The 23,211-nt window shown below is 34.0% G+C and overlaps 4 protein-coding genes across 4 annotated transcripts; 3 read left to right on the forward strand and 1 right to left on the reverse strand.

Moving 5' to 3' along the window:
* The first annotated feature begins 1,594 nt into the window (after positions 1 to 1,594).
* Positions 1,595 to 6,931, forward strand: LOC110690894 (gamma-glutamyltranspeptidase 3-like). Its single transcript, XM_021867796.1, has 7 exons — positions 1,595 to 1,945; positions 3,965 to 4,296; positions 4,507 to 5,025; positions 5,508 to 5,743; positions 5,854 to 6,118; positions 6,211 to 6,348; positions 6,459 to 6,931. The coding sequence occupies exons 1-7, from the start codon at positions 1,855 to 1,857 to the stop codon at positions 6,729 to 6,731; spliced, it is 1,854 nt and encodes a 617-aa protein (XP_021723488.1). The 5' UTR covers positions 1,595 to 1,854; the 3' UTR covers positions 6,732 to 6,931.
* A 6,062-nt stretch (positions 6,932 to 12,993) lies between these two features.
* Positions 12,994 to 15,055, forward strand: LOC110691104 (F-box/FBD/LRR-repeat protein At1g13570-like). The gene is made up of 2 exons (XM_021868038.1): positions 12,994 to 14,069; positions 14,446 to 15,055. Exons 1-2 carry the CDS (start codon positions 13,206 to 13,208, stop codon positions 14,716 to 14,718), a joined length of 1,137 nt encoding a protein of 378 aa, XP_021723730.1. The 5' UTR covers positions 12,994 to 13,205; the 3' UTR covers positions 14,719 to 15,055.
* Positions 15,056 to 16,589: 1,534 nt separating this feature from the next.
* On the forward strand, positions 16,590 to 18,785 carry LOC110690895 (F-box/FBD/LRR-repeat protein At1g13570-like). The gene is made up of 3 exons (XM_021867797.1): positions 16,590 to 17,867; positions 17,976 to 18,131; positions 18,354 to 18,785. Exon 1 carries the CDS (start codon positions 16,988 to 16,990, stop codon positions 17,780 to 17,782), a length of 795 nt encoding a protein of 264 aa, XP_021723489.1. The 5' UTR covers positions 16,590 to 16,987; the 3' UTR covers positions 17,783 to 17,867; positions 17,976 to 18,131; positions 18,354 to 18,785.
* A 351-nt stretch (positions 18,786 to 19,136) lies between these two features.
* On the reverse strand, positions 19,137 to 22,932 carry LOC110690896 (AP-4 complex subunit sigma). The gene is made up of 4 exons (XM_021867798.1): positions 22,701 to 22,932; positions 21,692 to 21,778; positions 19,621 to 19,689; positions 19,137 to 19,538 (listed from the first exon to the last, which is right to left on the reverse strand). Exons 1-4 carry the CDS (start codon positions 22,839 to 22,841, stop codon positions 19,404 to 19,406), a joined length of 432 nt encoding a protein of 143 aa, XP_021723490.1. The 5' UTR covers positions 22,842 to 22,932; the 3' UTR covers positions 19,137 to 19,403.
* Positions 22,933 to 23,211: the final 279 nt, after the last annotated feature.

Raw genomic sequence — 23,211 nt, forward strand, 5'->3', positions numbered from 1 at the left:
ATATATATATATATATATTTATGATCACAAACATTAGTCAAAATAGGATGCATGCATATATATATATAGCTTTATGGGTACTTGTTGGAATCATCTCAATGAATAGATTATTAAACTTCAATTGTTAGAATTTATATTTATTAATAATTAAAGATATAATTGATCAAAGATTTGCATCGGCATACATACCCAGAGGAAATGAAACAAATAAATAAAACGAGGCATTCATGTCATTTTTTATGTTAATTCCGAGCTCAATTCGGACTCTTAAAGGCTAAAATGACCCCTAATCAAATATTTTTCGAAACTTAAACCGATGAAAGAGTTGAATCGGGCTGCAATTTACAATTGATAAGAACTTTCGAGCTGCAATTTGCAATTTTTTTTAAAATGACTGCAATTTGCAAAATATTAACTTTAAATGGCTGCAATTGGCAAATTTTCCTCATAAAAATGTGAGTGTTTAACAAAGTAGTGGTTTTGGTAACTTTTAGTGGTGGAGGTAGCTTTTATGAAAAGTTAGAAGTATTAGCTTTTGAGGTAACTTTTAAAAATTTAATCTATAATTTTAAAAATAAAATATTGATTTTTATATGTAACAACTAATCAACTGCTACTTTAACGAACACTCATACCTAAATTATCTATATTCACAACTAACAACTTGTTGACAGCTAAAAACCATTTACACGTCTAATATTTACCTTCACAACTATATTTTGCCGGACAGGCCCTAAGTTCTCACTTTGTGAGATAACAATGTTTAGGATGCATTATTTTACCTGATTTCATTTATCTAAACTTATTAACTATTTATAACCAGCACATTTTTTGTGTGGCTGATCATATTGTGTGGTTGATTACCACTCACCGAAACTGTAACATCCCGGCCCCAAATCTGGGTGGATTTTATTGTCACAAAGTGCGCATATGTGACCAACAATTGTCCTCATAGATCAACACAAGTTCTTCCGACGCATTTTGTCCTTACTTGTTTATATCATGGCAAGTTAAGAGGTCATTCTTCATAAGGCTACTTGCAGCCAAGCACTACGCTTAACTGAGAAATACCATAGCATATGAGCTTTATTTATTTATTTATTATTTTATTTTAAAAATGGAATAAAAGTGCATCTCGTTGGAGTAAGTGTAAGTAATACATCAAATCCTGCAGAGCAAGAGTATCACAAAACATTGATTGTGTAACATCTGACCGGGTAACCCTTGAACAATCAAATAACCCTTAACCGATTAGATAACTTCGGACCGAGTAACCTTAAGCAACTGAATAACTTTGACCGAGTAGCCCCGGTCACACAGTATGCTCAACTAAGTATGAAAATTTGTGGTTTATAATTGTAATGTCTATACAATGATGCTAATCATGCTATAGGGTTGAAAAGTTTTATTTTTTATTATTAATTTATATTTTTAATTTAGTGATCAATTGACATGAATGCAAACAATGAGGTATATTATTCTTTTTTTTCTTTGAAAGAATTATGTATATTATAATATTGAACTAACTTGTCCCTACCACATCATTTCATAATTCATATGATTTCATATCAATACTCCACTAAATTACTATAGTACGAGTATCATATCATCCTTCCCACCTGTACCAACCAACTACTCTAACCTTTTTTTAATCCGTATAATCCAAGCCATAATTAAAATGCGTATAATTTAATCTGTTTTTTTTCCTTAAAATAAGACTGTTACATTTTTTTTTTCCAGAGAAAATAAAAATAAAATTATAAATATGCCAGTTATAAACCTCCACGTTTAGTTGGCTATTTCTCATTTTCTCTCTCCTAATTTTCATGAAAGAGGTTCTTTGCTGATCTTGCTATGGAGACTCCTCTTCTGGGCAACACCCATAAAAATTCCAACTCTTGGGGCAAATTCGTCTTTTCCTTTCTTGCACTATTCGTAATTACAGGTAAGTCAACTATATTTTTTATTAAATCTTGAATTATTTTTATCATGGTGGATTTTAATTGAGATAGAGTAAAGTTTTCTCTTTTAAAATCGAAGAGTTTATAAGTGAACCGCTAAACGTCGTCCTATAATAAGATTAAAGTCAACTTTCGGGTAAGATTCAGATTCTATTTTGAGTTTACGGCTATAGATTCCATAGTTATTGGGATATGGGGTTTGACCGTAGGCTTGTATAGTCTTTAAAAGTCAAATGTTTTGATTTGTTGGATGAAATTGTGCTAAATTATTCGCACATAGTTCTTTTTAACAAGTCAATTGCACATTGCTTTTAATTGGGTGTAGGTTCGAAATACGGATTAATCGAATAATTTATAACTGTGATATGCTTAAAATACCCACAAAATTGTTTTTAGAACCACATATTGATGTATGACGAGTAAGGGCATTTTGGTAATTTAACAAATATTAAAGAACATATTTTCAGGCTGTTTTTTTTACTTATCACAGCTATTAATTAGGAATTCATCACACACGTAATTATTACGGTATATACGGAGTATTTTACAAAAATATATAAATATATATATACGGAGTATTTTTTTTAAGCGTGTACAAAATTATAAGAATGTAGTGTGAATTATTGGTAGGAATGGTATCTAATATGAAGTGGTATCTGATATGAAGTGGTATCTTTATCACTTTATGTGGATGACAAAAACAATTGATTCACGCTATTAACATGCGGGTAGCTTTCATAGAAGTATACACGAAAACTAAACACAAATTGTGAGGTTCATAAAATATTTGTAACCATTAATATCTAAGATGATAGTTATTTATAAATATAAAATACAAATTTGATGTTGTGCATCTTTTGTTTACTAACTTAAAAAATAAGGTCAAAGTTAACAAAAAAAAGGCGAATTTAAAAAGTCAAATTTCCACATTTTTTTGAAGCCGATAAAGTATAATCTAAAATATATATAAAAGGGGAGTTTTTTCCCGAGTTTTAGAGAGCCACGTATGATCTAATTTTCTCACCGCGCCATGTAGGATCATAAATCTTAGTAGTAGCCAATTAAATAAGAAATTATTAATTTCTTTTAGAATTAAATAATTTAAATGCTATGTAAGCAAAATTGGCGAATGAGATTTTTAAGTTTAAATTAATTAAATATTATATATTATCTTTTAATATTAGGAATTTTATCTAAATATATAACAAATTTTAGGCTCATAAATCCAAAAAAAAACATTATTTAAAAAAAATCAAACAAACCGTGCATCGCACGGGCTTCATCTAATACTAGTATATTTGGCTCGTAACCCTCTAACCATTTTTCTTTTTGTACAACTTCTCAAAACACCATATAAATTCAAATAATCCTTCAAAATGGTATCTTATAAGTTAGACATTCCTTGTTAATTATAATCTATAGAATCATGAAAGTTTGATGAAGCATCATATTAAATTCATATAATGGGTTGTTTTTACTACTCTAGCTCATATTAATAATAAATATAATGTCAATATCAAGATATCATCCACCGCTTGTAATAACCAACCATTATCCCTTTCTTTCCCTAGCATTTTAGTTTTGACTCCATGTTTATAAAAACAATAATTCGGATATATTCACATTTACTTAGTTTCAGTTCAGTTTAGTTCTAATTAGTTCAGTTCAACTCAACTCCTAATTTCCCTCTCTCATGAAATATTCAGCTCAGTTCAGTTCAACTCAGCTCCATTCAATTCAGTTCAGCTCCAATCAGTTCAGTTCAGTAAATATGAACATGCCCTTCATGTGTCAATTTTATTGACTTTGCTGTTCTTATGACTTTTCCTTTAATCATGAGCATTAAATTTTAGACTAACAATAACTGGGATTTTAAGATCAAATATACCAATACATTTAATCTTTAACAGCTGCAAGTTTATTTCTAAAGTGTACATAAACTGATAAACAGATGAAAGTTCCTACAAACTTAATCATTGTCTTTTGTAAATGCCTTATCCTAGGCCTTGCTTTTGGGAGTACCAAGACTTCTTGGTTGGTAAACAATGAACAAAAGCTCAATGGAAAACCACAAGTTGATGTACCTGAAATTGTGGAGTCAGGGAAAGGGATTGTTGCAGCTGATGATCGCCGTTGTTCAGAGGTTGGAGCATTGATGCTCCGACTAGGCGGTCATGCTGTTGATGCTGCTGTTGCAACCGCGCTGTGTGTGGGTGTGGTTAATCCCATGGCTAGTGGAATAGGAGGAGGAGCTTTCATGGTTGTCAGGTCTGCATCAACATCAGAAGCTTTAGCGTTTGATATGAGGGAAACTGCTCCTTTAGCTGCTTCTGAGGTTCACTCTTGTCACTGTTTTATCTAATTGATTGATTTTTGTTTAGTAGTTTGGTAGTTTTATATTAGAATTGAATCAAGATTGACTGTATTGTATTGCTTTTGGAAAGAGGTATGTTCTGTACTCATTAAATCTGAGTACCTGTGTTGAAACTCAGTAAGCTTGAGAGTTGATACTGACATTATATTGATATTTTTGTAACAAAAACAGAACATGTATGACAATGATCTTGCGGCAAAGCTTTCAGGCCCCCTGTCAATGGGTGTACCTGGTGAGTTGGCTGGTCTCCATGAAGCATGGAAGTATTATGGGCGGCTTTCATGGAAAACTCTATTTGAACCTTCCATACATTTTGCTGAAAATGGTTTTGAGGTTCTTCCATATCTTGAAAAGAACATATTAAAACATGAGAAGATGATCAGAGATGACCCTGGTTTAAGTCAAGTGTTTGCACCAAACGGGAAGCTCTTGCAGACAAAGGACATATGCTACAATGTAAAGCTTGCAGAAAGCTTGAAGGCAATAGCGGACCAAGGGCCACCAGCCTTCTACAATGGCACGGTTGGTAAGAAGTTAGTGAAGGATGTGAGAGAGGCAGGTGGGATTCTGACAGAGGAGGATCTTAGGAATTACAAAGTGAAAGTAACGAAAGCTTTAGCAGCTGATGTAATGGGGTATACGATACTAGGAATGCCACCACCTTCAAGCGGTACCCTGGGAATGACCCTGGTAAGTTCTCTTAGCTACTGGTTGATGGACTCATATTCATGTAACTGATGCATGAAAAAATGTGCTTTGAATGCATCTTCTAGAAACACTCTTTTACCAGTCTGTATGATACTTTGAACTGTAAGAACTTAGTAAGGCTTCAGATATATTGCACCTCTGATATCATGCCATTGGCTGATGTTTATATTTTTATCTTCTGTTTCTGAAGTACCCTGAGGTCTTGTAAAGTATCAACTGACGCGTAAAATCAACATCTGCAAGCATCATGCCTATTGTTAAAATCAGCTTATTTGTGACCTTAGAGGCTTAGACTCTTAGAGTATGTCTGCCAGATCTTTCATGATGAAATTAAAGGAGTATTATATGTAAAAACTAAAGGATATCTGTAACTCTGTAAGGCTTAAATATATCAGTGTATGGTGTAAGAAGCATATTTTCCCCAACTCAAAGAATTTCTCTTTTCTTTTTCTGTTGCGAAACAGATATTAAACATACTAAACAACTATGGGAGCCCCAATGCGATTGAAGGGCCTTTAGGCTTACATAGACTGATTGAGGCAATGAAGCATATGTTTGCTGTCAGAATGAACTTGGGCGATCCTGCTTATGTTAATATTACCAAGTATATGTCCGACATGACTTCCACATCTTTTGCGAAGGAAATTTGGCGTAAGATATATGATAACACAACTTTCCCTCCTGAATATTACCTGAGCAGGTATATAAAGGAAGGATTCTTTAACTACCTTAAGATAGACTGATAAAGGGAAAGGAAATTAAAGTGGGAAGGTTTTACAGTAAAATTTACCATATGCTTGAATTATGTAGGTGGAGTCAGCTACAAGATAATGGAACGAGTCATTTCTGCATCGTTGATGCAGAGAGAAATGCAGTGTCAGTAACAACAACAGTCAACTATCCATTTGGAGGCGGGGTGTTATCCCCTTCTACTGGAATCGTGTTAAATAACGAGATGGGTGATTTTTCAACTCCTACAGAAGTAAGTCCTGACAGTCTTCCTCCTGATCCTGCAAATTTCATACAACCAGGAAAACGACCCTTGTCTTCGATGACTCCCCTCATTATTCTCAAGGTAAGATAGAGGGAAAACATTGTATTAATATTCTTTACCCTTATTGTCTTTTGAGAAGTTTGATCATGTTTCCCATTTTGGTTAATTGACAGGATGATCAACTGGCAGGAGTTATAGGTGGTAGTGGTGGGATGAACATAATTCCAGCAGTAACCCAGGTTTTCCTAAACCATTTTGTTCTGGGAATGGATCCTCTCACTGCTGTCCAAAATGCAAGAGTCTACCATAAGGTTTTATTTTTCTCTTTTTCCTTGCAACAACTGATTGAATCCAAAATAATGCGTATAATTTTTACTGAATTGCAATGGCCAACCTCTAAGTGAAAATTGATGTTCTGCAGCTAATTCCGAATGTAGTCCTATATGAGAATGTGACTGTGATTGACGGGGAGCACATTGAACTTCCCATAGGAAGGAGGACTTTCTTGGAGACGAGGGGTCACAAACTGCAGCCTATTGAAATTGGAGCAATCTGCCAGCTTATTGTACAGACATTTGAAAGTTCAGTTGATCTAGGCCGGAAAACTGGAAAGAATTTTATTGGTAACACATACTTTGGTAAACTTACTGGGGTAAGTGACCCAAGAAAAGATGGAAGGCCTGCAGCAGTGTGAATATGTGCATACATAGGCTTTAAGGTTAATTTGTGCATCTATGTATCTTGGTTAGTTTAGGGTTTGTCTTTCGATTCATAGGAAAATCCGCAATTAAAGATAGATATTGGCATTAGTAAGATGACATTCATACTGTAATGGAATTTGATATTGCAGTAATTTATCAAATCTTACTTCCTATATCAGTTACATACTTTATACTTACATACCTGGTTACTAGAGGATTTTCCTGCAGTGTCAGATATTATTATAAAAACAGTGTGCACCTGACATAAATGACCACCAAATTCAAGGTATTGAAGCTTACTTACAGTTGCAAGATCCCTAATGTAGTCGCGAATACTGGTAGATGGCCGTCATCATATACCATAATCTCATCAAAAGACACAGCTGCCACTAAGGCGGAACATTCTTAAAATCATGATACCTAAGTATACTTTCAGTAACTAATTATCTCTCCAGTAAATTGATAATTATTACTCATGGAGCAATTCACAGGTCTTGAACACTGCAAGCCCAGGACAACTAACGCTTAAGCTCCTTATCATATCATGCTCATCCTCAATACTGAATAGCTAAAACTTTCGAATATTAGCAAATCCCTTAGGATCACTAAGTGAGATAACATGATAGTTGTTGCATTATCCAAGAGCATCAATATAGGCAAAATATATACTGATGATTAGACCGATAGAGAATACAGATGGCCTAATTATTGATTCGTGTTCTCCTAATTAGTGTTCCCTTGTTTTAACTAGTTCTTACAAACATGTTTATATCTAGTTTTCGTGATGAGGGGCGGCTTAGCAGAGATCCTGCTTGGTAAAATAGGGTTTGTTCCCTGATTTACTAGGAACTTGGCTACTTTAAGATGTATAATGTACTCTGTTGCTTGGTAAAAATAAGATGACAGGATTTACAAATAGGTTTGTTTTCCATAAAAGTAAAAAGCAAATGAAACATTATAACTTAAGCTACCAACAGTACTCAGAATTCAGAACTACATTCTTAGACCAGGAAATGATTTTGGCACTCCGACTGTGAGAGCACAATTTCTATACTCTTCACACAATGAGATGCGCCAAAATCAGTTTCCACTTAGACCCTCGACTACTCCATATAAATAAGTTGCGCCTTTGCTGATGCTCTTTGGAATCGCAACAGATCTCTTAATACCTTAAGCTCTGCAGTGACATCAAGATTTTCACACTTGAAGAGAAAAAGTTCTAGCACTTCTGAAATAGCAAGCAAGTACTCCATGAGTTTCAGCTCTGCACTTGATCCTTTTAGGCCCGTAAATTTCACCTTTGTAAGATGGCCCAATTTGTAGCTGTCAATCCTGTAATCGCAGTCAATCTCGAGCTGAAAAACATCTGTGTTTGCTAAAGCCTGGGGAATAAAACACAATCAATTATTACATATAAACAATCAAAGAAGTCTTTACTCTTTAGATATATTTCAACCAATTTAACTCTTATGATACAAGATGATATACAAAAGCTAATATTAGCAAAGATTAACAAATTAGTTGTGAAGATTGATACATAATGTTTTTTTTATACTCACTGAAATTTCCAGATCCTTGATGCAAGGACAACTCTGAACCATGCCAATAACAAAACGATATACATCTATGCGGCCAAAGTTATTTTTTGTCAAACAAAGCTTACTGAGGTAGTTAAATAATAAAGGAAGTGATTATGTTACACCACCTGCAGCCAAATCCTTGCAAAACCAAGCCGGAAGGAGATGAGAAAATGAGGTAGAATACGAGTGACAAACAACTAAAGGAAAGCATATGATTATTATACAATGGCAAACAGTAATAAAAGCAATAAGATTTTACCTCACACAAACGGCCCCCAAAATGAAGGTATCGAAGTTGACATGAAATAGCAAGATACCTAATCGAGTTGAGTACTACTGCATCGCTTTTAAAATACTCGTTCAAACACAGTGAGATGTTATTAAGACGTACAATGCTCTTGAGACAAAGACATTTTAAATTTCCACTAATAGCTAACCTTTCAAGACTAGGTACATCGATAATAACAGTATCCAAAGCTATGCAATGCTTGAGTATTAACACTATTAGCCTGGGACAACTTGCAAACAAACTCGCAAGCATATTACTATGCTTGAATTTAATAAACCATAGCTGAAGACTTCGAAGATTAGTGAAGCCCTTAAAGTCACGAGGTGGAGGATTCAGAGTTAAACACACAAGTTTCAATTTGACCAACTCTTTGCATGAGAATATATGAGAAGGTATGGATTTGTGTTCGAACAAATTGTCTATTAAAGCTATCTTTTTTACATTAGTATTAGAAAGAAAAGATAGCCATTGACTGAGATGAATGCATGTTATACCTGCAGAAAGTGGTATACCAAGATGGAATTTATGTTAGGTCCAATGTGATGGAAGAGTATACTGCTGATGATACCATAACTGTCTATTTGCCCACTACCTTGTCCTTCCCAGAAAGTTGCGCCGAAGACAAGGTGTCTTTGAGACAACCAATTTTCCTTACATTTTCTTGATAGCACGCTCATCTTGGCTGCCATGTTGAGAGGCAAGCGTTTAAGAATTTTTTCAGTCACAATATCTGGTAGATTACTGATTAAATCTTGTTTAGCTTCATCAATAGTACGTGTTCATTTTATGTTTGGATGAAGCAATTGGACAGCGGACCTGTTGACTGCTAAGATTGAATAATATGCGGTAGTTAGGACTTAGGAGTGACATATGTTCACAACATACATTAACATTCAAGACAAGGAATCCCCCTCCGTGCCCAATTCTTTGCCCCATACACATACTCTGTATTTTTGCTTTATTAAGTTTTAGCTGAATAAAATTGATGAGCGAAAAAAATGGTGATACCTAAAGTAATTTTTGTAGGAGCAAAGCAAAATGGTGCTCCACCAACAGATCATGCATGTATATTATTAGTACAAGCAATCTTTAAAAGACAACTTTAAAATGAATATGAAACAAACAAAAAGGGGCAAAGAGTAGATAAATATTTACACCGTAGTATACTAATGGATTCAAAAAGTACGTAGTAATCTATAACTTTAAATGTTAATCTTAGAGATTAACCGGAGCTCCCTCGTAATAAGTAATAACTATATACTACTATAATTCCAAGTCATTTTGCCAACTTTTCACCACAACATTCTAAATCTTCAATCCTAAAACTCTATACAACTTTAAAAAAAAAAAAAAATCTATTCCACTAACTCCTCAATAATTATGTTTTTAAGGAACCCAATTTCTACAATTGTATTCCATCGGAAGTACTCTCTCCGTTCCACAATGATGTTCCTGATTGGAATCTTTGACCTTTTTTTTAAAAAAAAGAGAGAATCTTTTAAATTTCTCTTAATCTATAAGAACAAATATAGTCATGTGAGATCTAGTTTGATTTGTTTAGATGAGTTGATTATTAATCTCTAACTTTTATAATTTTCGCTAGGTTAAAGATATTTGTGGTCAACGATGGGCAAAAATTTGCATCGATTTACGAAACAAGAACATCATTTTGAAACGGAGGGAGTATTATATCTCTTGCGTTAGCACAAACACATTCTAGTGTATTTTTTTTTGACACATACACATTCTAGTGTATTTTAATCATATAGTACTCCCTAATCCCTATACTACAGCCAAAAAATAATGGAAAATAAGGAAAATTACAATTATGCTCAACAATTTTGCATATTTAGCCTTAGGAACCGATTATATAGAATCAAGGCTTACATTCAAAAACAAATACTCTCCCATGCTATTGGGCAATATGCTTTTGATTTCGAATTTTGGGATATGATGTATACATTTATTTAAAGCCTAATTTCAAACATAAACTAGCTAGTTCAATCATATAACACAAAATGTCATACATAAGAAAAAAAAACACCAGTAACATTTCAATTTTCAACCATAATGAGTGATACATTATTCACTCATATTCACATACAACAAATTTGGGTGATAATCGATGTAATCAGTTACTAACAGAAAAGAAAAAGGCCTTGTTTGGCAAATGGATGTTGGCGGTTGGCTGGTTCACTTGGCTTGTTTGACCAGCTGGAATGTTTGGCTGTTTATATTGGCTTTTGAAATTGGCTGTTTAAGCTGACTGTTTATAAAAGTGTTTGGTAAATTAATTGTTGGTTGTTGGCTGTTTATTAGATAATTTGTGAGGCAACAAGCCAAAAGCCAACAAAAAAGCTACTCAAAACAGCTTTTTCATTTTGGCTTAAAAGCCAGCTTTTTCGCTGACTAAAAAGCCAATTACCAAACGCATTTTTTGGCTGTTTGACCACCTAAAAAAGTCAAAAGCCAAAAGCCAAAAACTAACCAAAAAACCATTAAAAAGCCAATTACCAAACATGGCCAAACTCAATTAAGTGATTTTAAGTATTTAACATACAATAATTCAACAAATTTCACTATAATTCAATAACGATTGATAAATATTAGGGAAAAAAAACCTCTACTATTAACAATTTATCATCTAATGCAAGGTATAAGCAATGAGGAAACAAAAATTAAATTCAAATTTCCAAAGTAAAAATTACAACTGAATTAAAGAGAAAAAGAAGAATCGAAGAACATACCTTCACTGAAACCTCATGACAAAGTTGATACTACCTTCGTTTTTTCCCAAGGGTGGACTGGTGGCTAGTGAGTTTTAGGCCGAGTTATTATATGTTGTATTGTTGTTGACATTAAAATTAGAGGTATGAAAAGCACATTCGATCTGACCGATTTGAAACCTATCTGAAAAGTATCCGATATTGATTTGGACTCACGTGGATAAAATAATTTAGTATGATAAAATTTTAAAAATTGACTTGACTCAACCTCATCAAACCCGATCCAATCATCCGAATTCATACATCTAATTAAAATATTACTCCCTTTGTTTCTAAAAGAACGACTCTTTTGGGAGTTTTCACGAGTATTAAGAAACTTAAGTTAGAAGTACGAGAGTGTATGGGGAACCTAATAAAAGTAGGTTCAAAATAGAAATTTACATAGGATTTGCAAAAAAAGTATAGAGATGAAAAAATAAAGTATATACTAAAAGCAAAATTTACATGGAAAGCTAAAGTTGCACAAATATTATTGCTAATTGAAAGGTATATAAAGAGAATATATTGCGTCAGTACGGACTGATCAAATATTTCGTCAATCCAACAAGTTTTGATATCCTCTATTGGCTGGATGATATCGTTTATTGGCTATATAATACGGAGTATAATTTGATATCCTCTATTCTTTGGATGATATCCTATATTGGCTATATCACTATATGATATTATGGTTGCAACTACCGGATTCTGGCTATATTTTTTTAATAAAAAAAATGTACTTTACATTTCCAATGTACTTTAGTACTCCTTCCGTCTTCAAAACTTCGGCCCTTTTGGCCTAATTTTAGTCCCAAAAGATTTACTCGTTTGCATTAAAATACCCATTAATTTACAACAATATTTGTGCAAAATTAGCTTTTCCATATAAAATTTTGTTTTTTCCATGTATTTTTAATACTTTATTCTTTCCAATATATTTTTATTCGTTTTAATTTAAATTTATCTTTCCAATATGTTTTAATTCCTTTTAATTTAAGTTTCTTCATAACCGCAAAATCGACCCAAAAGGGTGGAAGTTTTGGGGACGGAGGGATTAGGATTTACGGAGTAACATATAATTTGAAGAGAAGGAGCCGTACATAAATACATTGTATGAGGAGTTGAGGACTGAGTGTAAGAGCTATTGAGCTAGTATCAAAAGTCAAGAAAGGAGAGGAGAGGGTTTTTTAAGTGAATCTTCTTAGGTTCGGTTTTTCACGGACAACCTTCACAAAACTGTCCATTGCCGAAATTTTCACCGTTAAGTCGTGCTCAAATTTTTTCAGCTTGTTTAGAATTCATAGGACCTCTACTTGAACGGTTGGATCGTCATTTAAAGCTCTGATTTGTCTGGAATTGCTGTTAGACAGAAACCCTGTGTTTTGGTAATATTCTTCACTTTTGCCCTTTTACTTATTATTCTCTTAAGCATGTACTTGTTGGTGGGTCGTGACACTTTTAGACTTTGTTGACTGATTTGGGTTTCTTTTGCCCTCAATTTCATTACTACTGCTGCTGCAAATACACTTTATGTCAAATTGTTGCAAATAATTTAAAACGAAGGTAGTATAATCATAAAAAAAAAAAAAAAAAAAAAAAAAACCTTATCAGTCCCGTGGTTTTTACTCTTCACATCAAAGTGTTTTTTTTTACGCTTATATTGTGCCATCTTGGTTGTTTTGCTTGGTGAATTGTTTGTAGTGAATTTGGGTTGTTGTTGGTTATATTTGTGGGTGTTGGCACTAAATACACTTTTCTACATTGTTAATTGTTTGTATACTTCTCTTATAAAGACTTGGCCAAATTTCAGGTTCGAACTCTAAGTAGTGGAAAATGGCTTCTTCCGAGTCTAATAAAAAATCCAATGTCCTTGAAAGCAACCAAGATTTAATCAGTAGTCTTCCAACTGATCTGATAGACGAGATCCTTAAACGTTTACCTGTGTCCATGGTAGCTAAGACGAGTGCGCTATCAAGAAAATGGAGGCGTAATTGGTTGTCCCTTAAGTACTTTGTCTTTGATAAATCTTTCTGGGAAGAACATAAATCAAACACAAATTTTGACTGGAAACGTATCAATGAAATCATTGGTAGTATATTGCTGTATCACAATGATCCTGTTCATGAGTTCTATCTTCATGTTCCAAACGATCTTGATCATGAATTTTACCTTAATATAAGTCAGTGGCTATCTTTTCTCTCAAGAGCCGCGATTAAAAAGATCAGTCTTGTGAATTTGGCTAAAGCTGATAGCCTACCTGTTATGCCTTCTCATATTTTCGCCTGCAATGAGCTGGTTCATTTGAAGATTGTTAATTATGCACTGAATCTGAATGCTCCAAGTGACTGTATAGGTTTTGCTTATCTTCGGAATCTTGAGCTACTGTCTGTTGAATTTAAACATGATGTTTTCAGAAGTTTGATCACAAGCTGTCCACGACTCACTCATTTAAGGCTTAAAGATTGCATTGGAATTACTAATCTGGTTTTTGATCATGTACCGATCCTTAAAATTTTAAGTATTCAAGGTTCTTTTGCATCACTGGCTTTCAGAAATACATTCCATCTTAAGCGCATTTCACTATCTTTGTCCCCAATGGAAAACACTACTTACTTAGAAACTGTCAGCGCGATTCTGGCTCTTGCATTGCCGCCTGTTGAGCTTCAATTCCTTCGATTTGATGGCCTCCTCTGTAAGGTAAAATGCATATATAGTACTCCGTATTCAATATCTGATAAATATATTTCGGTCCCTTTATATAAAATCTGTTTTCTTTGTTATGCAAGTCCTTGGCTGCAGGCTGTTTCGAAAAACTTTCTCAGACATTTAGTCACCTGCGAAGTCTTTGCCTGACAAAACTCGACTTGGATGATTTTAATGTATTTTGTTTCACCATCAACATGGTTCAAAACTGTCCCTATATCAAGTATCTTGAATTATCAATAAGTATATAAACACGAATTTCAAAGTATAGCCATATTTCTACAGCAGGAAACTGTAAAGAGTTTTGTTCAATTATCATGTTCCCCTGTGTTTTTTGATGCTAAGGAAATTACTGTGTTATTGTGGACAGGTTACTCCGAGTAAAAACGTTCTTCAGCACAAATTTGACTACAACAACAATTTTAAGCTTAGACACCTCCTGAAGGCAAAAATTACAGGTATTACTGGCTCAAGTTTGGAGCTCAAATTGGTTGAATATATTGCTGGTATCTCAGTTAAGCTGAAAAAATTTATGTTTAAGTGTGCTAAACTTGACCCGAGCTCAGAGCTAAAGGTGTTGCGAGAGCTATTGCAGTTGCCAAGAGCATCGAAAAGGGCTAAACTTGTTTGCCTAGCGCAATAAAAGATATAGGCTGTTATTATGTATAGTTATGTTCTTGCAATTTCCTCAAAGGATCAAGAGCTTTGTTTTGCTATATGAAATGTTAAGTATATCAATGCAATGTATAAAATGTTTGGGGAATATTTTAAGAATTGAAGACTGGTGAAATTTTGCTGAAGAAAATATTGTACTGAATTCATATTTTACCCCAAACTTATGTCTTACATTCAAAAACAAATACTCTCCCTGTCTCCCATGCTAAGGCAATATGCCCCAAACTAATTAAAATAGATACAGAAGAAAGATATAAATCAATTACTATTGATTATTGAATCAATCTTTGTTCAAAAAAAAAAAAAAAAAAAAAAAAAAAAAGAGAAAGAAATACTTCCTCCGGCTTATTATTATTGTAACGGCTGGACTTTCATGATTGTGAATGCATAACCATTTGTGCTTGAAGAAGATATGGGAATAAATCTATTTGTTTAATCCATTGTTTTATTAGCAACGGGAGTTGGGTTTTGTTGGGTTTGGATAGACCAATTAAAGGTTTGAAGTTCATCACATGGGTAGTTGAATAGATAATTAGAAGTTAAGTAATGTGGTCAATGTCATTAATTTACATAGTTTAATGTAGGCTTGATTGTATTTAAAGAAGCCATTGATAACTCTGGATAGACCATTAGTACTATTTAGGGATTACTTTTCCTTGTTAATCAATTGAATTATATGTTAAGGGTAGAACGATCATTGACAATATTATTTTATGTAATGAGAATTGATTCATAAATAAAAAGTCATACGACATTTATAAAGAGCATGTAATAAATAATTTTTCCATTTCTTTTAAGTTGTCACGTTTTTTTGGTAACGTTTGTCAATGTACAAATTAAACCATTAATAGATTCGTATTTAATTATTGATAAACAAAAATTATAAAAAAAATTGATATTTCGGCTATATATTGTGATAAATCTAATAAAATCTCACGTGATTATATTTTTCATTACTTATAAATCAATAAACGCGATTAAAGAAAAATGAAGACGTATCAACTAAAAAAACGGAGGTAATACTTTCAAATGGGTTTAGCTTACATGTAAGGGCCTGTTTTGATTGGCTGAACTGAACTTAACTTAACTTGAGCTGAATTGAACTAAACTGAACTGAATATTTTATGAGAGAAGAAAATTAAGATAAAAACTTAAATGAACTGAACTAAAATTAAGCTGAAGAGAACGGGCCCTAACAAGTGTTAAGTCTAGTGTAAATTTTGGGTGAAGCCTTTAAGGAGTTTGGTTCATTTGGACTTTAAATAGCGGCTTCTCTTGGAAGCTTTGTTGGGAAAGGTCCCTATCAAAATTCAAGAAAGGAGTTAAGGAGCAGAGAGGGGTTTTTGACTTTTGAGTGAAGCTTAGCTTCATTTTTTAAGAACAACCTTCACAAAACTTTCACCATTAGATCGTTCTCTAATTTTGGGAATTCATAGTGCCTCTACTTGAACGGTTGGATCGTCATTTGAAGCTCTGCTTTGTCTGGAATTGCTGCTTGACAGTGACCCTATATATGTTTGGTGATACTCTTCACTTTTTGCTCTTCTAGTTGTTGTTCTCTTATGCATGTATGTACTTGTTTGTGGGTTGTGAAACTTGTTTGGTTTCTTTTGCCCTCAGTTTTATCATAATGCATCAAGGGTTTTTTTGGGGGGAGCCCATTGATCTTGTTATGTTAATCTAAAGGCACAGTTGTAATATTATAAGGGTATTTTGCACTAAACCACTACGGGCCTGTTCATATTAACTTATTTTCAGTTCAGTTCAGCTCCAATCAGTTCAGTTCAGTTCAGTTCAGCTCTTAATTTCCCTCTCTCATAAAATATTCATTTCAGCTTAGTTCAGTTCAGTTCCAATCAGATCAGTTCGGTTCAGTTCAGCTCCAATCAGTTCAGTTCAGTAAATATGAACAAGCCCTACATTGTGATTTTATTGCCACTAGATAAATAATTGTTGTTCATGATGAAAATAAACTTGTATTTTCTCTTTTCCACGTGTATATATAATGTCATTGTGATTTCTTAATTTCTTCCATATCGAATTATCGATTCATGTTCTTGATTATCTGTGCTGAATTTGGGTGGTTGTTCTTGGTTGATTGTTTTGTAGTCGATCCTTGTGGGTGTTGTGTACTTGTGTGTAGTACTTGGGTGTTACACTAAATGCACCTTTCTATTTTGTATAGTCATCTTATAAGACTTAGCCAAATTCCAGGTTTAATCTCTAAGTAGTGGACAATGGCTTCTTCCCAGTCTAATATTAAAAGGACCAAGATTCCTGAACCCAACCAAGACTTAATCAGTAATCTGCCATCTCATTTGGCAGAGAAGATCCTGAAACGCTTACCACTGTCGATGGCAGCTAAGACGAGTGTGCTATCACGAAAATGGAGGCGTTATTGGCTGTCCATTAGGCACCTTGTCTTTGATTATACTTTCTGGGAAGAACATAAAATAAGTGGACATTACGATTACCAAAACATCAGCAACATCATCAGTAATATCTTGCTTCATCACAATGGTCCTATACATGAGTTCTATCTTTATGTTCCACAACATCCTCAACTCATCAACCTTAATCTCAGCCAGTGGTTATCTTTTCTTTCAAGAGCCGGGATTAGGAGATTGAGTCTTACGAATTTTGTCGGGTTTGGTGGCGCACCTAAAACCATTCTGCCTTCATGTATTTTCGCATGCAGTGAGCTGGTGAAATTGAAATTGCATTGCTATGAACTGAATTACACTCCACCAAGTGACTGTATGGGCTTTGCTCATCTTCGGACTCTTAAGCTACTGCTTGTTAAGTTTAAACATGGTGGATTATTCACAAGTTTGATCTCAAGTTGCCCGCGACTTACTACATTAAGCCTTGAATATTGCACTGGCTTTTCTGATCTGAAATTTGAACATGCGTCTATCCTTGAAAGCTTAACTATTCAAGGTTCTTTTGTGCCGCTGGATTTCAAAAATGCTTCTTATCTGAAGCGCGTTTCACTATCTTTCTCCAGAATGGAGTACACTTCACACAGATAGATTAGAAACAGTTCGCGCTATTAAGATTCTTGCAATTCCACAAGTTAAGCTTGAATACCTTCAATTGGATGGAACCCTCTGTAAGGTATATTAAAATCAAAGCTACAATTTCTGTTATAGTATTCATTATTTGAAAATACTTGTTTTATATATTGGTCTGTTTATATAATCTCTGTTCTCTTTGCTATGCAAGTTCTTGGCTGCAGGTTGTAACAACAAACTTACTCTGACATTTAATCACCTGCAAAAGCTTTGCCTGACAAAACTCGACTTGGATGATTTTAATGTATTTTGTTTCACAATCAGCATGGTTCAAAATTGTCCCTATATCAAAGATCTTGAATTATCAGTAAGTATTCCAATTTTATGCTTTAATTGTATAGCATATGTTTAGAATTGACTCACAGATCTCGAAGATAATAGCCATAGTTTTACAGCATGAAACATGTTGCAGAAGTCGAAATTACCCTATGTAACTTTTAAGAGTTTCGTAGTTTTGTTCAATTACCGTGTCTATACAAGGCACCCCTGTGTTTTTTGATGCTAAAAAAATTACTGTCATTGTGGACAGTTTACTCCGAACAAATGCATTCTTCAGCACAAATTTGACTATGACGATAATTATAAGCTTGGACAACTCATTAAGGCAAAAATTACAGGATTTACTGGTTCAAGTGTGGAGCTCAAATTGATTGAATATTTGCTTGGTATCTCAGTTGTGCTGGAAAAATTGCTGTTGAAGTGTAGTTATCTTGACTCGACTTCAGAGCTAAAGGTGTTGCGAGAGCTATTGCAGTTGCCAAGAGCATCGACAAAGGCAAAAATTGTTTATTTGGCGCAATAGAGGATCTAGGAATGACATTATGTGTTGATTAATGCGTAGTTATTTACTTCTTTTCATGCAATTTCCTCATATGTTCTAGAGCTTGTGTTTTGCTATCTACTACCCCGTACTGTAGTAAAATGTTTGGGAAAATTTTGATAATTGAGGAGCTTTTGTTGATTATAACATGTTAAATTGAACTCATGTTTTGCCCCAAACTAATGAAAATAGAAACAGAAGAAAGAAATACTTTCTCCTGCTTATTATTATCGCAACGGCTGGACTTGTCAAAGGTGTCACAGGAGTTGCAATAACCAAGAGCATCACCAAAGGCAAAATCTATTTGTTTGATGCAATAGAAGATATGGGAATGATCTTTGGAGTATGCATTTTTGTTTTCCTTACACTACCTCAAATGGTCAAAAACATTTTAAATTTTTTTTTTTAAATTACAAAATTTGACTGCATTCATAATAAATCAGGTGTAAAAAATAAAAAAAAAAATAATCAGGGGAAAAAAAAATTTGTGACTTGTATAAGCCTTAAATTATAACATAACTTCATTTTATCTCATATGAATGACAAAATTACAGCTATTCCATAGAAAGGAAAGTTCCACTAACATTCTTGAAATAAAACAGGCTTAGTAACAAACTTAATGATTGTTAACATACAAGTATACAACAGAGAAAAAGTTTAACAGCACTGTCCTCATTCTGTTGATTTTGTGAATTTGGCGAAAAGAAGAATGTCAACATATACAATATAGCCTAAAATGTACCTCATCCAGGCACATAATTAAGATGCTTTATCCATCAACTGTATAGGGGCCAAAATGTTAGATTTGTTCGTCTCCACGATACATCCATTCATCACCATTTCCTCCAACATAAAATGCGCTTTCTCTAGATGGAACATAATATCCAGCTCACACTGCATTATCGCAATCAAAGTCAAGAATAAAGACCATATGATAATACAAGTTTAAGAAGGAAGTATACAGGATGACACTCACCACATTGCCAAAATGTCGATCCATGGTTTCTACCAATAAATGTATGAACTCCAGAATGGCAAGCTCATTCTGCAAAATATAAGAGAGCAATAAAATACTTTATTAAATGCTGAGATGAGAGTTAACTTATGAAGCAAAGAAATCATAACACAGAGCATCCCCATCAGTGCGTTACACACAAAAACTGCAAGCAACAGGCTACATTAAAACAAGATGAAAACTACGAGACTTGAGTAAATTAATTGTTTTATGATTTGCATCAGAAGAGCTCAGGTACTGAAGATACTACAACATTAAGAGAGGGGGATGAAAAGTCAAACACAAGTTACACTAGTCTCATATCTATCTCGAATTCCAAGGATTTAACAGGAATAAGTAGGCCAAATAGTGTTGAGCTTGAGCTGTTGATAAATTCCAGATTCCAAACATAAACCAAAAGACAATAAAAAAATTTTGATAATTGAAGTTTGCCCTGCTTTACCACCCACTTATCCTAGATGTACAACTTTTTTGTATTATAGAATGCCATCAGCATATGTATAGTGTATACACAAGCAAGATTAAACATATAAACTAACCAATATTCAAGAAATTGGAGAATAGCTAATAACATAATATTTCCATCTTCACTTCAAAGTTTAAACCTTAATTTTATATATAATCTCTCTTATGGAGGACCTTAAGCCAAGAACGGAATGGTAAATTTGACAGGCAAGGAAATCTAAGGTAAGAGGCTCATAATGTTTGAAAGTGAAAGGAAAAAGGAGATGAGATGAGGATAAAATAGTTTAGGGAAGATGATTATTGAGATGTCCATAGATATGAGAAGAAACTCAACTGCCCATCTTCCCAATGGATGATGATGTTGCGGGGAATTATTTCATTATAGAGCGCAAGATTGCCACATAATACCGATACACACAATCCCAGCTATTTTCATGCCCTCTGATTGAAGAATCACCAAAATGGATGTACAAAAAGACAATGCTTATTACATACTTCAATAGCCTGTCTATCGTAGCTGGCCGCAGAAACTTTCAGCAAGAGTGCATTTACACTTTTTACAGCAAAGCACAAAAACACTTCTATCCTCAACCTTCCGATAGAAAAAACATCAAGATTACTGAAAGTAAAATCATCTGCAGAACATGTTAACTTGTATTGTTTTTTGGAGGTACAATGTACAAATCATCATATGATGAAATTTACATCCCCCAATAGAGTATACAGACCCAAATTTAACGAGTAGCACACTAGCAGAAGGGATGTAAATTTGGAGATATCATATAAGACTGTGATCATAGGAGAATCAACAGATATCACGAAACATAGTTGATCCCTTTTCCCAACAAAGATGGAGGGAAATTATTTTAATCTATAACACGTTTTAACAGCGCAATACTGAAACACAAAGACAGGATCAGCACAGGGTATAGTTGTTGCTCAAATAAGACTCCACAAAACATAGAAATCACCAACACAACACTTACTATGGAAGACTCAAGAAAATTATTCATAACATAGGAGTCTGACCGGGTGTTTAGTTGGCAGTTTGGCACAAAATCCAAGTGAAAAGCAGGAAACTGAGGAAATAACGGGAGAATTTTACTTGCCACAAATTGGGGCAAGGTAAGTGGAGCTTTTGATAAAAATCCCTACTCCTTACAACCAAACAGTTTTAATACTTTTCAAGTTTTCAGCAAGTTGAACTCCATGAGACTTACAAAACACTCAAAGGTCTAATTTCCTACATTCAAGCATCCAACTAAACGACAACTAAGAAATCCTAAAATGTGGTTTCAAGACCTTTTTTTCTTTGAAAGTAGAAAATGCTTGAACTCCGCCTATAACATGGATACCATACCCATGAGAGGTTTTGAGGTTATAAAGAAGCCTGATACCCAAAAGAGTGATAAGAAAAGTGAGCATGCACACGTACACATGCATTCATGCCTGTGCACTAAAATAAAAAGCTGCCTTAAGCTGGTTAAAACACGACAAGCTATATCAAAGCTACAGCTAGAAATAACATATTTGGACAAAAAAAACTTAAATGAGAGCAAATAATCACCTCATCGTTGTCAACTCCAACCAAGAAAAATAGAGATGCATAGCGCCTATATACAATCTTGTAATTGCGATGCTCCACAAACGAACACTGGCATGTCAAAAGGGAGGATTGCTTGTTTAGTAATGTGTCAAACCAGAAGCAAGCACGGTCAATACAAACTCACTTGTAGAACAAATTTAATTTTCTTTTAAATCAGCTGCTTTAGTAAGAACGATTTTCATATTATGCGAATAATCAAATTGCTAAAAAAATATTGTATTAAACCAACACTAGACAATTCGAGACAAGGGGAAACAACATTAAAACCTTTGATACAACATAAATTATTAACTTAACAAAAAATAAAAATCACATAGATAGCTGGTTTTTTCACAATGCAGGAATAAAACAAGGTCAGAGAACACCTCCAAACACTCAAATTGCACACTTCAGCTTAGCAAATTTAAAGCTTTCTGTTGTTATTTATGTATGATAAAAAGTCATACTCACAAAGTCACAATCCACAATAAAAACATTTCCTTGCAATTCCAATAAGGATCAAACAGCCATTAAATTCTGCAAAAAGGGGATCCAAAACCCTAAACACCCAAAATTAGTAACAGAAAAAACAAGATCATAAATCACAACAAATAAGAGGAAAACCTAAAATTCAAATTCAAGTATACAGCTACCCGCAATCCAATTTGTTCATATGGATGACAAATTACAAGAACCATCACAGAAAAAACCCAGAATTGATCAAAATTTCCATAATAAGCCCAATTTCAATAACACCCAGATCAATGCTCGTTAATAGAAGCATGAACAAGATCAATAATCCATCAAAAACAACAAAAATTCAAAATTAACAACTACCCACAATCAGATTTGACCCACAATGCTCAGATGAATAATAAATTGCAAGACCCAATACACAAAAAAGCACAAAATTGATCAAAATTACTCCCAACAAAACTGAGCTAAATCTAAAAATAGTAAAGAGAGATCACAAAAGGAAAAAGAGAGAGACCTGTTGATCGTTGCGAGCGAGGCATTTGCGGACGATCTCACCCTCAAGAGCACGGCGCTGGTCGATAGTGAGGTACTCGTAGTACTGAGCTAGCCGAGTTTGGCCTTGTTTGTTCACCATTAACACGAAACGTATCGTCATCGTTTGATCCTTGATTTTTGCAGAGAGAAATTTACAGAATTCTAATTTAGCTATGAACCCAACAAAGTGTTTGGTGTTTTATTTGATTGGAAACAAGGGTGTCACAATTGAACTAGGATAGGTGGATAGTGTTAGGATGTGCTAGGCTGTTTCGGGCGCCAATGGGTTAGCTAGGATGGTGCCACGGTGCGCGGTCAAGTGACTTGAGTCTTGAGTGTACCGTCTAACATTATAGGATTGTGGTTAATTTGACCATGTTAAACTTGATTGTCAGATTATACTTCTTCCTTTTTATATTATTTGCAATGATTTGATATAAAGTACTGTGGAAAAATGTCTGATTGTTGCAAATAATATAAAATTAAGGTAG

This window comes from Chenopodium quinoa, unplaced genomic scaffold, assembly GCF_001683475.1.
Source record: "Chenopodium quinoa cultivar QQ74 unplaced genomic scaffold, ASM168347v1, whole genome shotgun sequence".
Taxonomy (NCBI): Eukaryota; Viridiplantae; Streptophyta; class Magnoliopsida; order Caryophyllales; family Amaranthaceae; genus Chenopodium; species Chenopodium quinoa.

What these genes read in the sequence shown, in the direction of transcription:
- LOC110690895 (XM_021867797.1), top strand. Translation starts at nt 16,988, where the DNA reads ATGGCTTCTTCCCAGTCTAATATTAAAAGGACCAAGATTCCTGAACCC.
- LOC110690894 (XM_021867796.1), top strand. Translation starts at nt 1,855, where the DNA reads ATGGAGACTCCTCTTCTGGGCAACACCCATAAAAATTCCAACTCTTGG. An exon ending in CTCCTTTAGCTGCTTCTGAG is followed by an intron (nt 4,297 to 4,506) that starts GTTCACTCTTGT and finishes TAACAAAAACAG; the next exon opens with AACATGTATGACAATGATCT. An exon ending in GTACCCTGGGAATGACCCTG is followed by an intron (nt 5,026 to 5,507) that starts GTAAGTTCTCTT and finishes GTTGCGAAACAG; the next exon opens with ATATTAAACATACTAAACAA.
- LOC110690896 (XM_021867798.1), bottom strand. Translation starts at nt 22,841, where the DNA reads ATGACGATACGTTTCGTGTTAATGGTGAACAAACAAGGCCAAACTCGG. An exon ending in TTGGAGTTGACAACGATGAG is followed by an intron (nt 19,690 to 21,691) that starts GTGATTATTTGC and finishes TATATTTTGCAG; the next exon opens with AATGAGCTTGCCATTCTGGA. An exon ending in ATCGACATTTTGGCAATGTG is followed by an intron (nt 19,539 to 19,620) that starts GTGAGTGTCATC and finishes GCGATAATGCAG; the next exon opens with TGTGAGCTGGATATTATGTT.
- LOC110691104 (XM_021868038.1), top strand. Translation starts at nt 13,206, where the DNA reads ATGGCTTCTTCCGAGTCTAATAAAAAATCCAATGTCCTTGAAAGCAAC. An exon ending in TTGATGGCCTCCTCTGTAAG is followed by an intron (nt 14,070 to 14,445) that starts GTAAAATGCATA and finishes TATTGTGGACAG; the next exon opens with GTTACTCCGAGTAAAAACGT.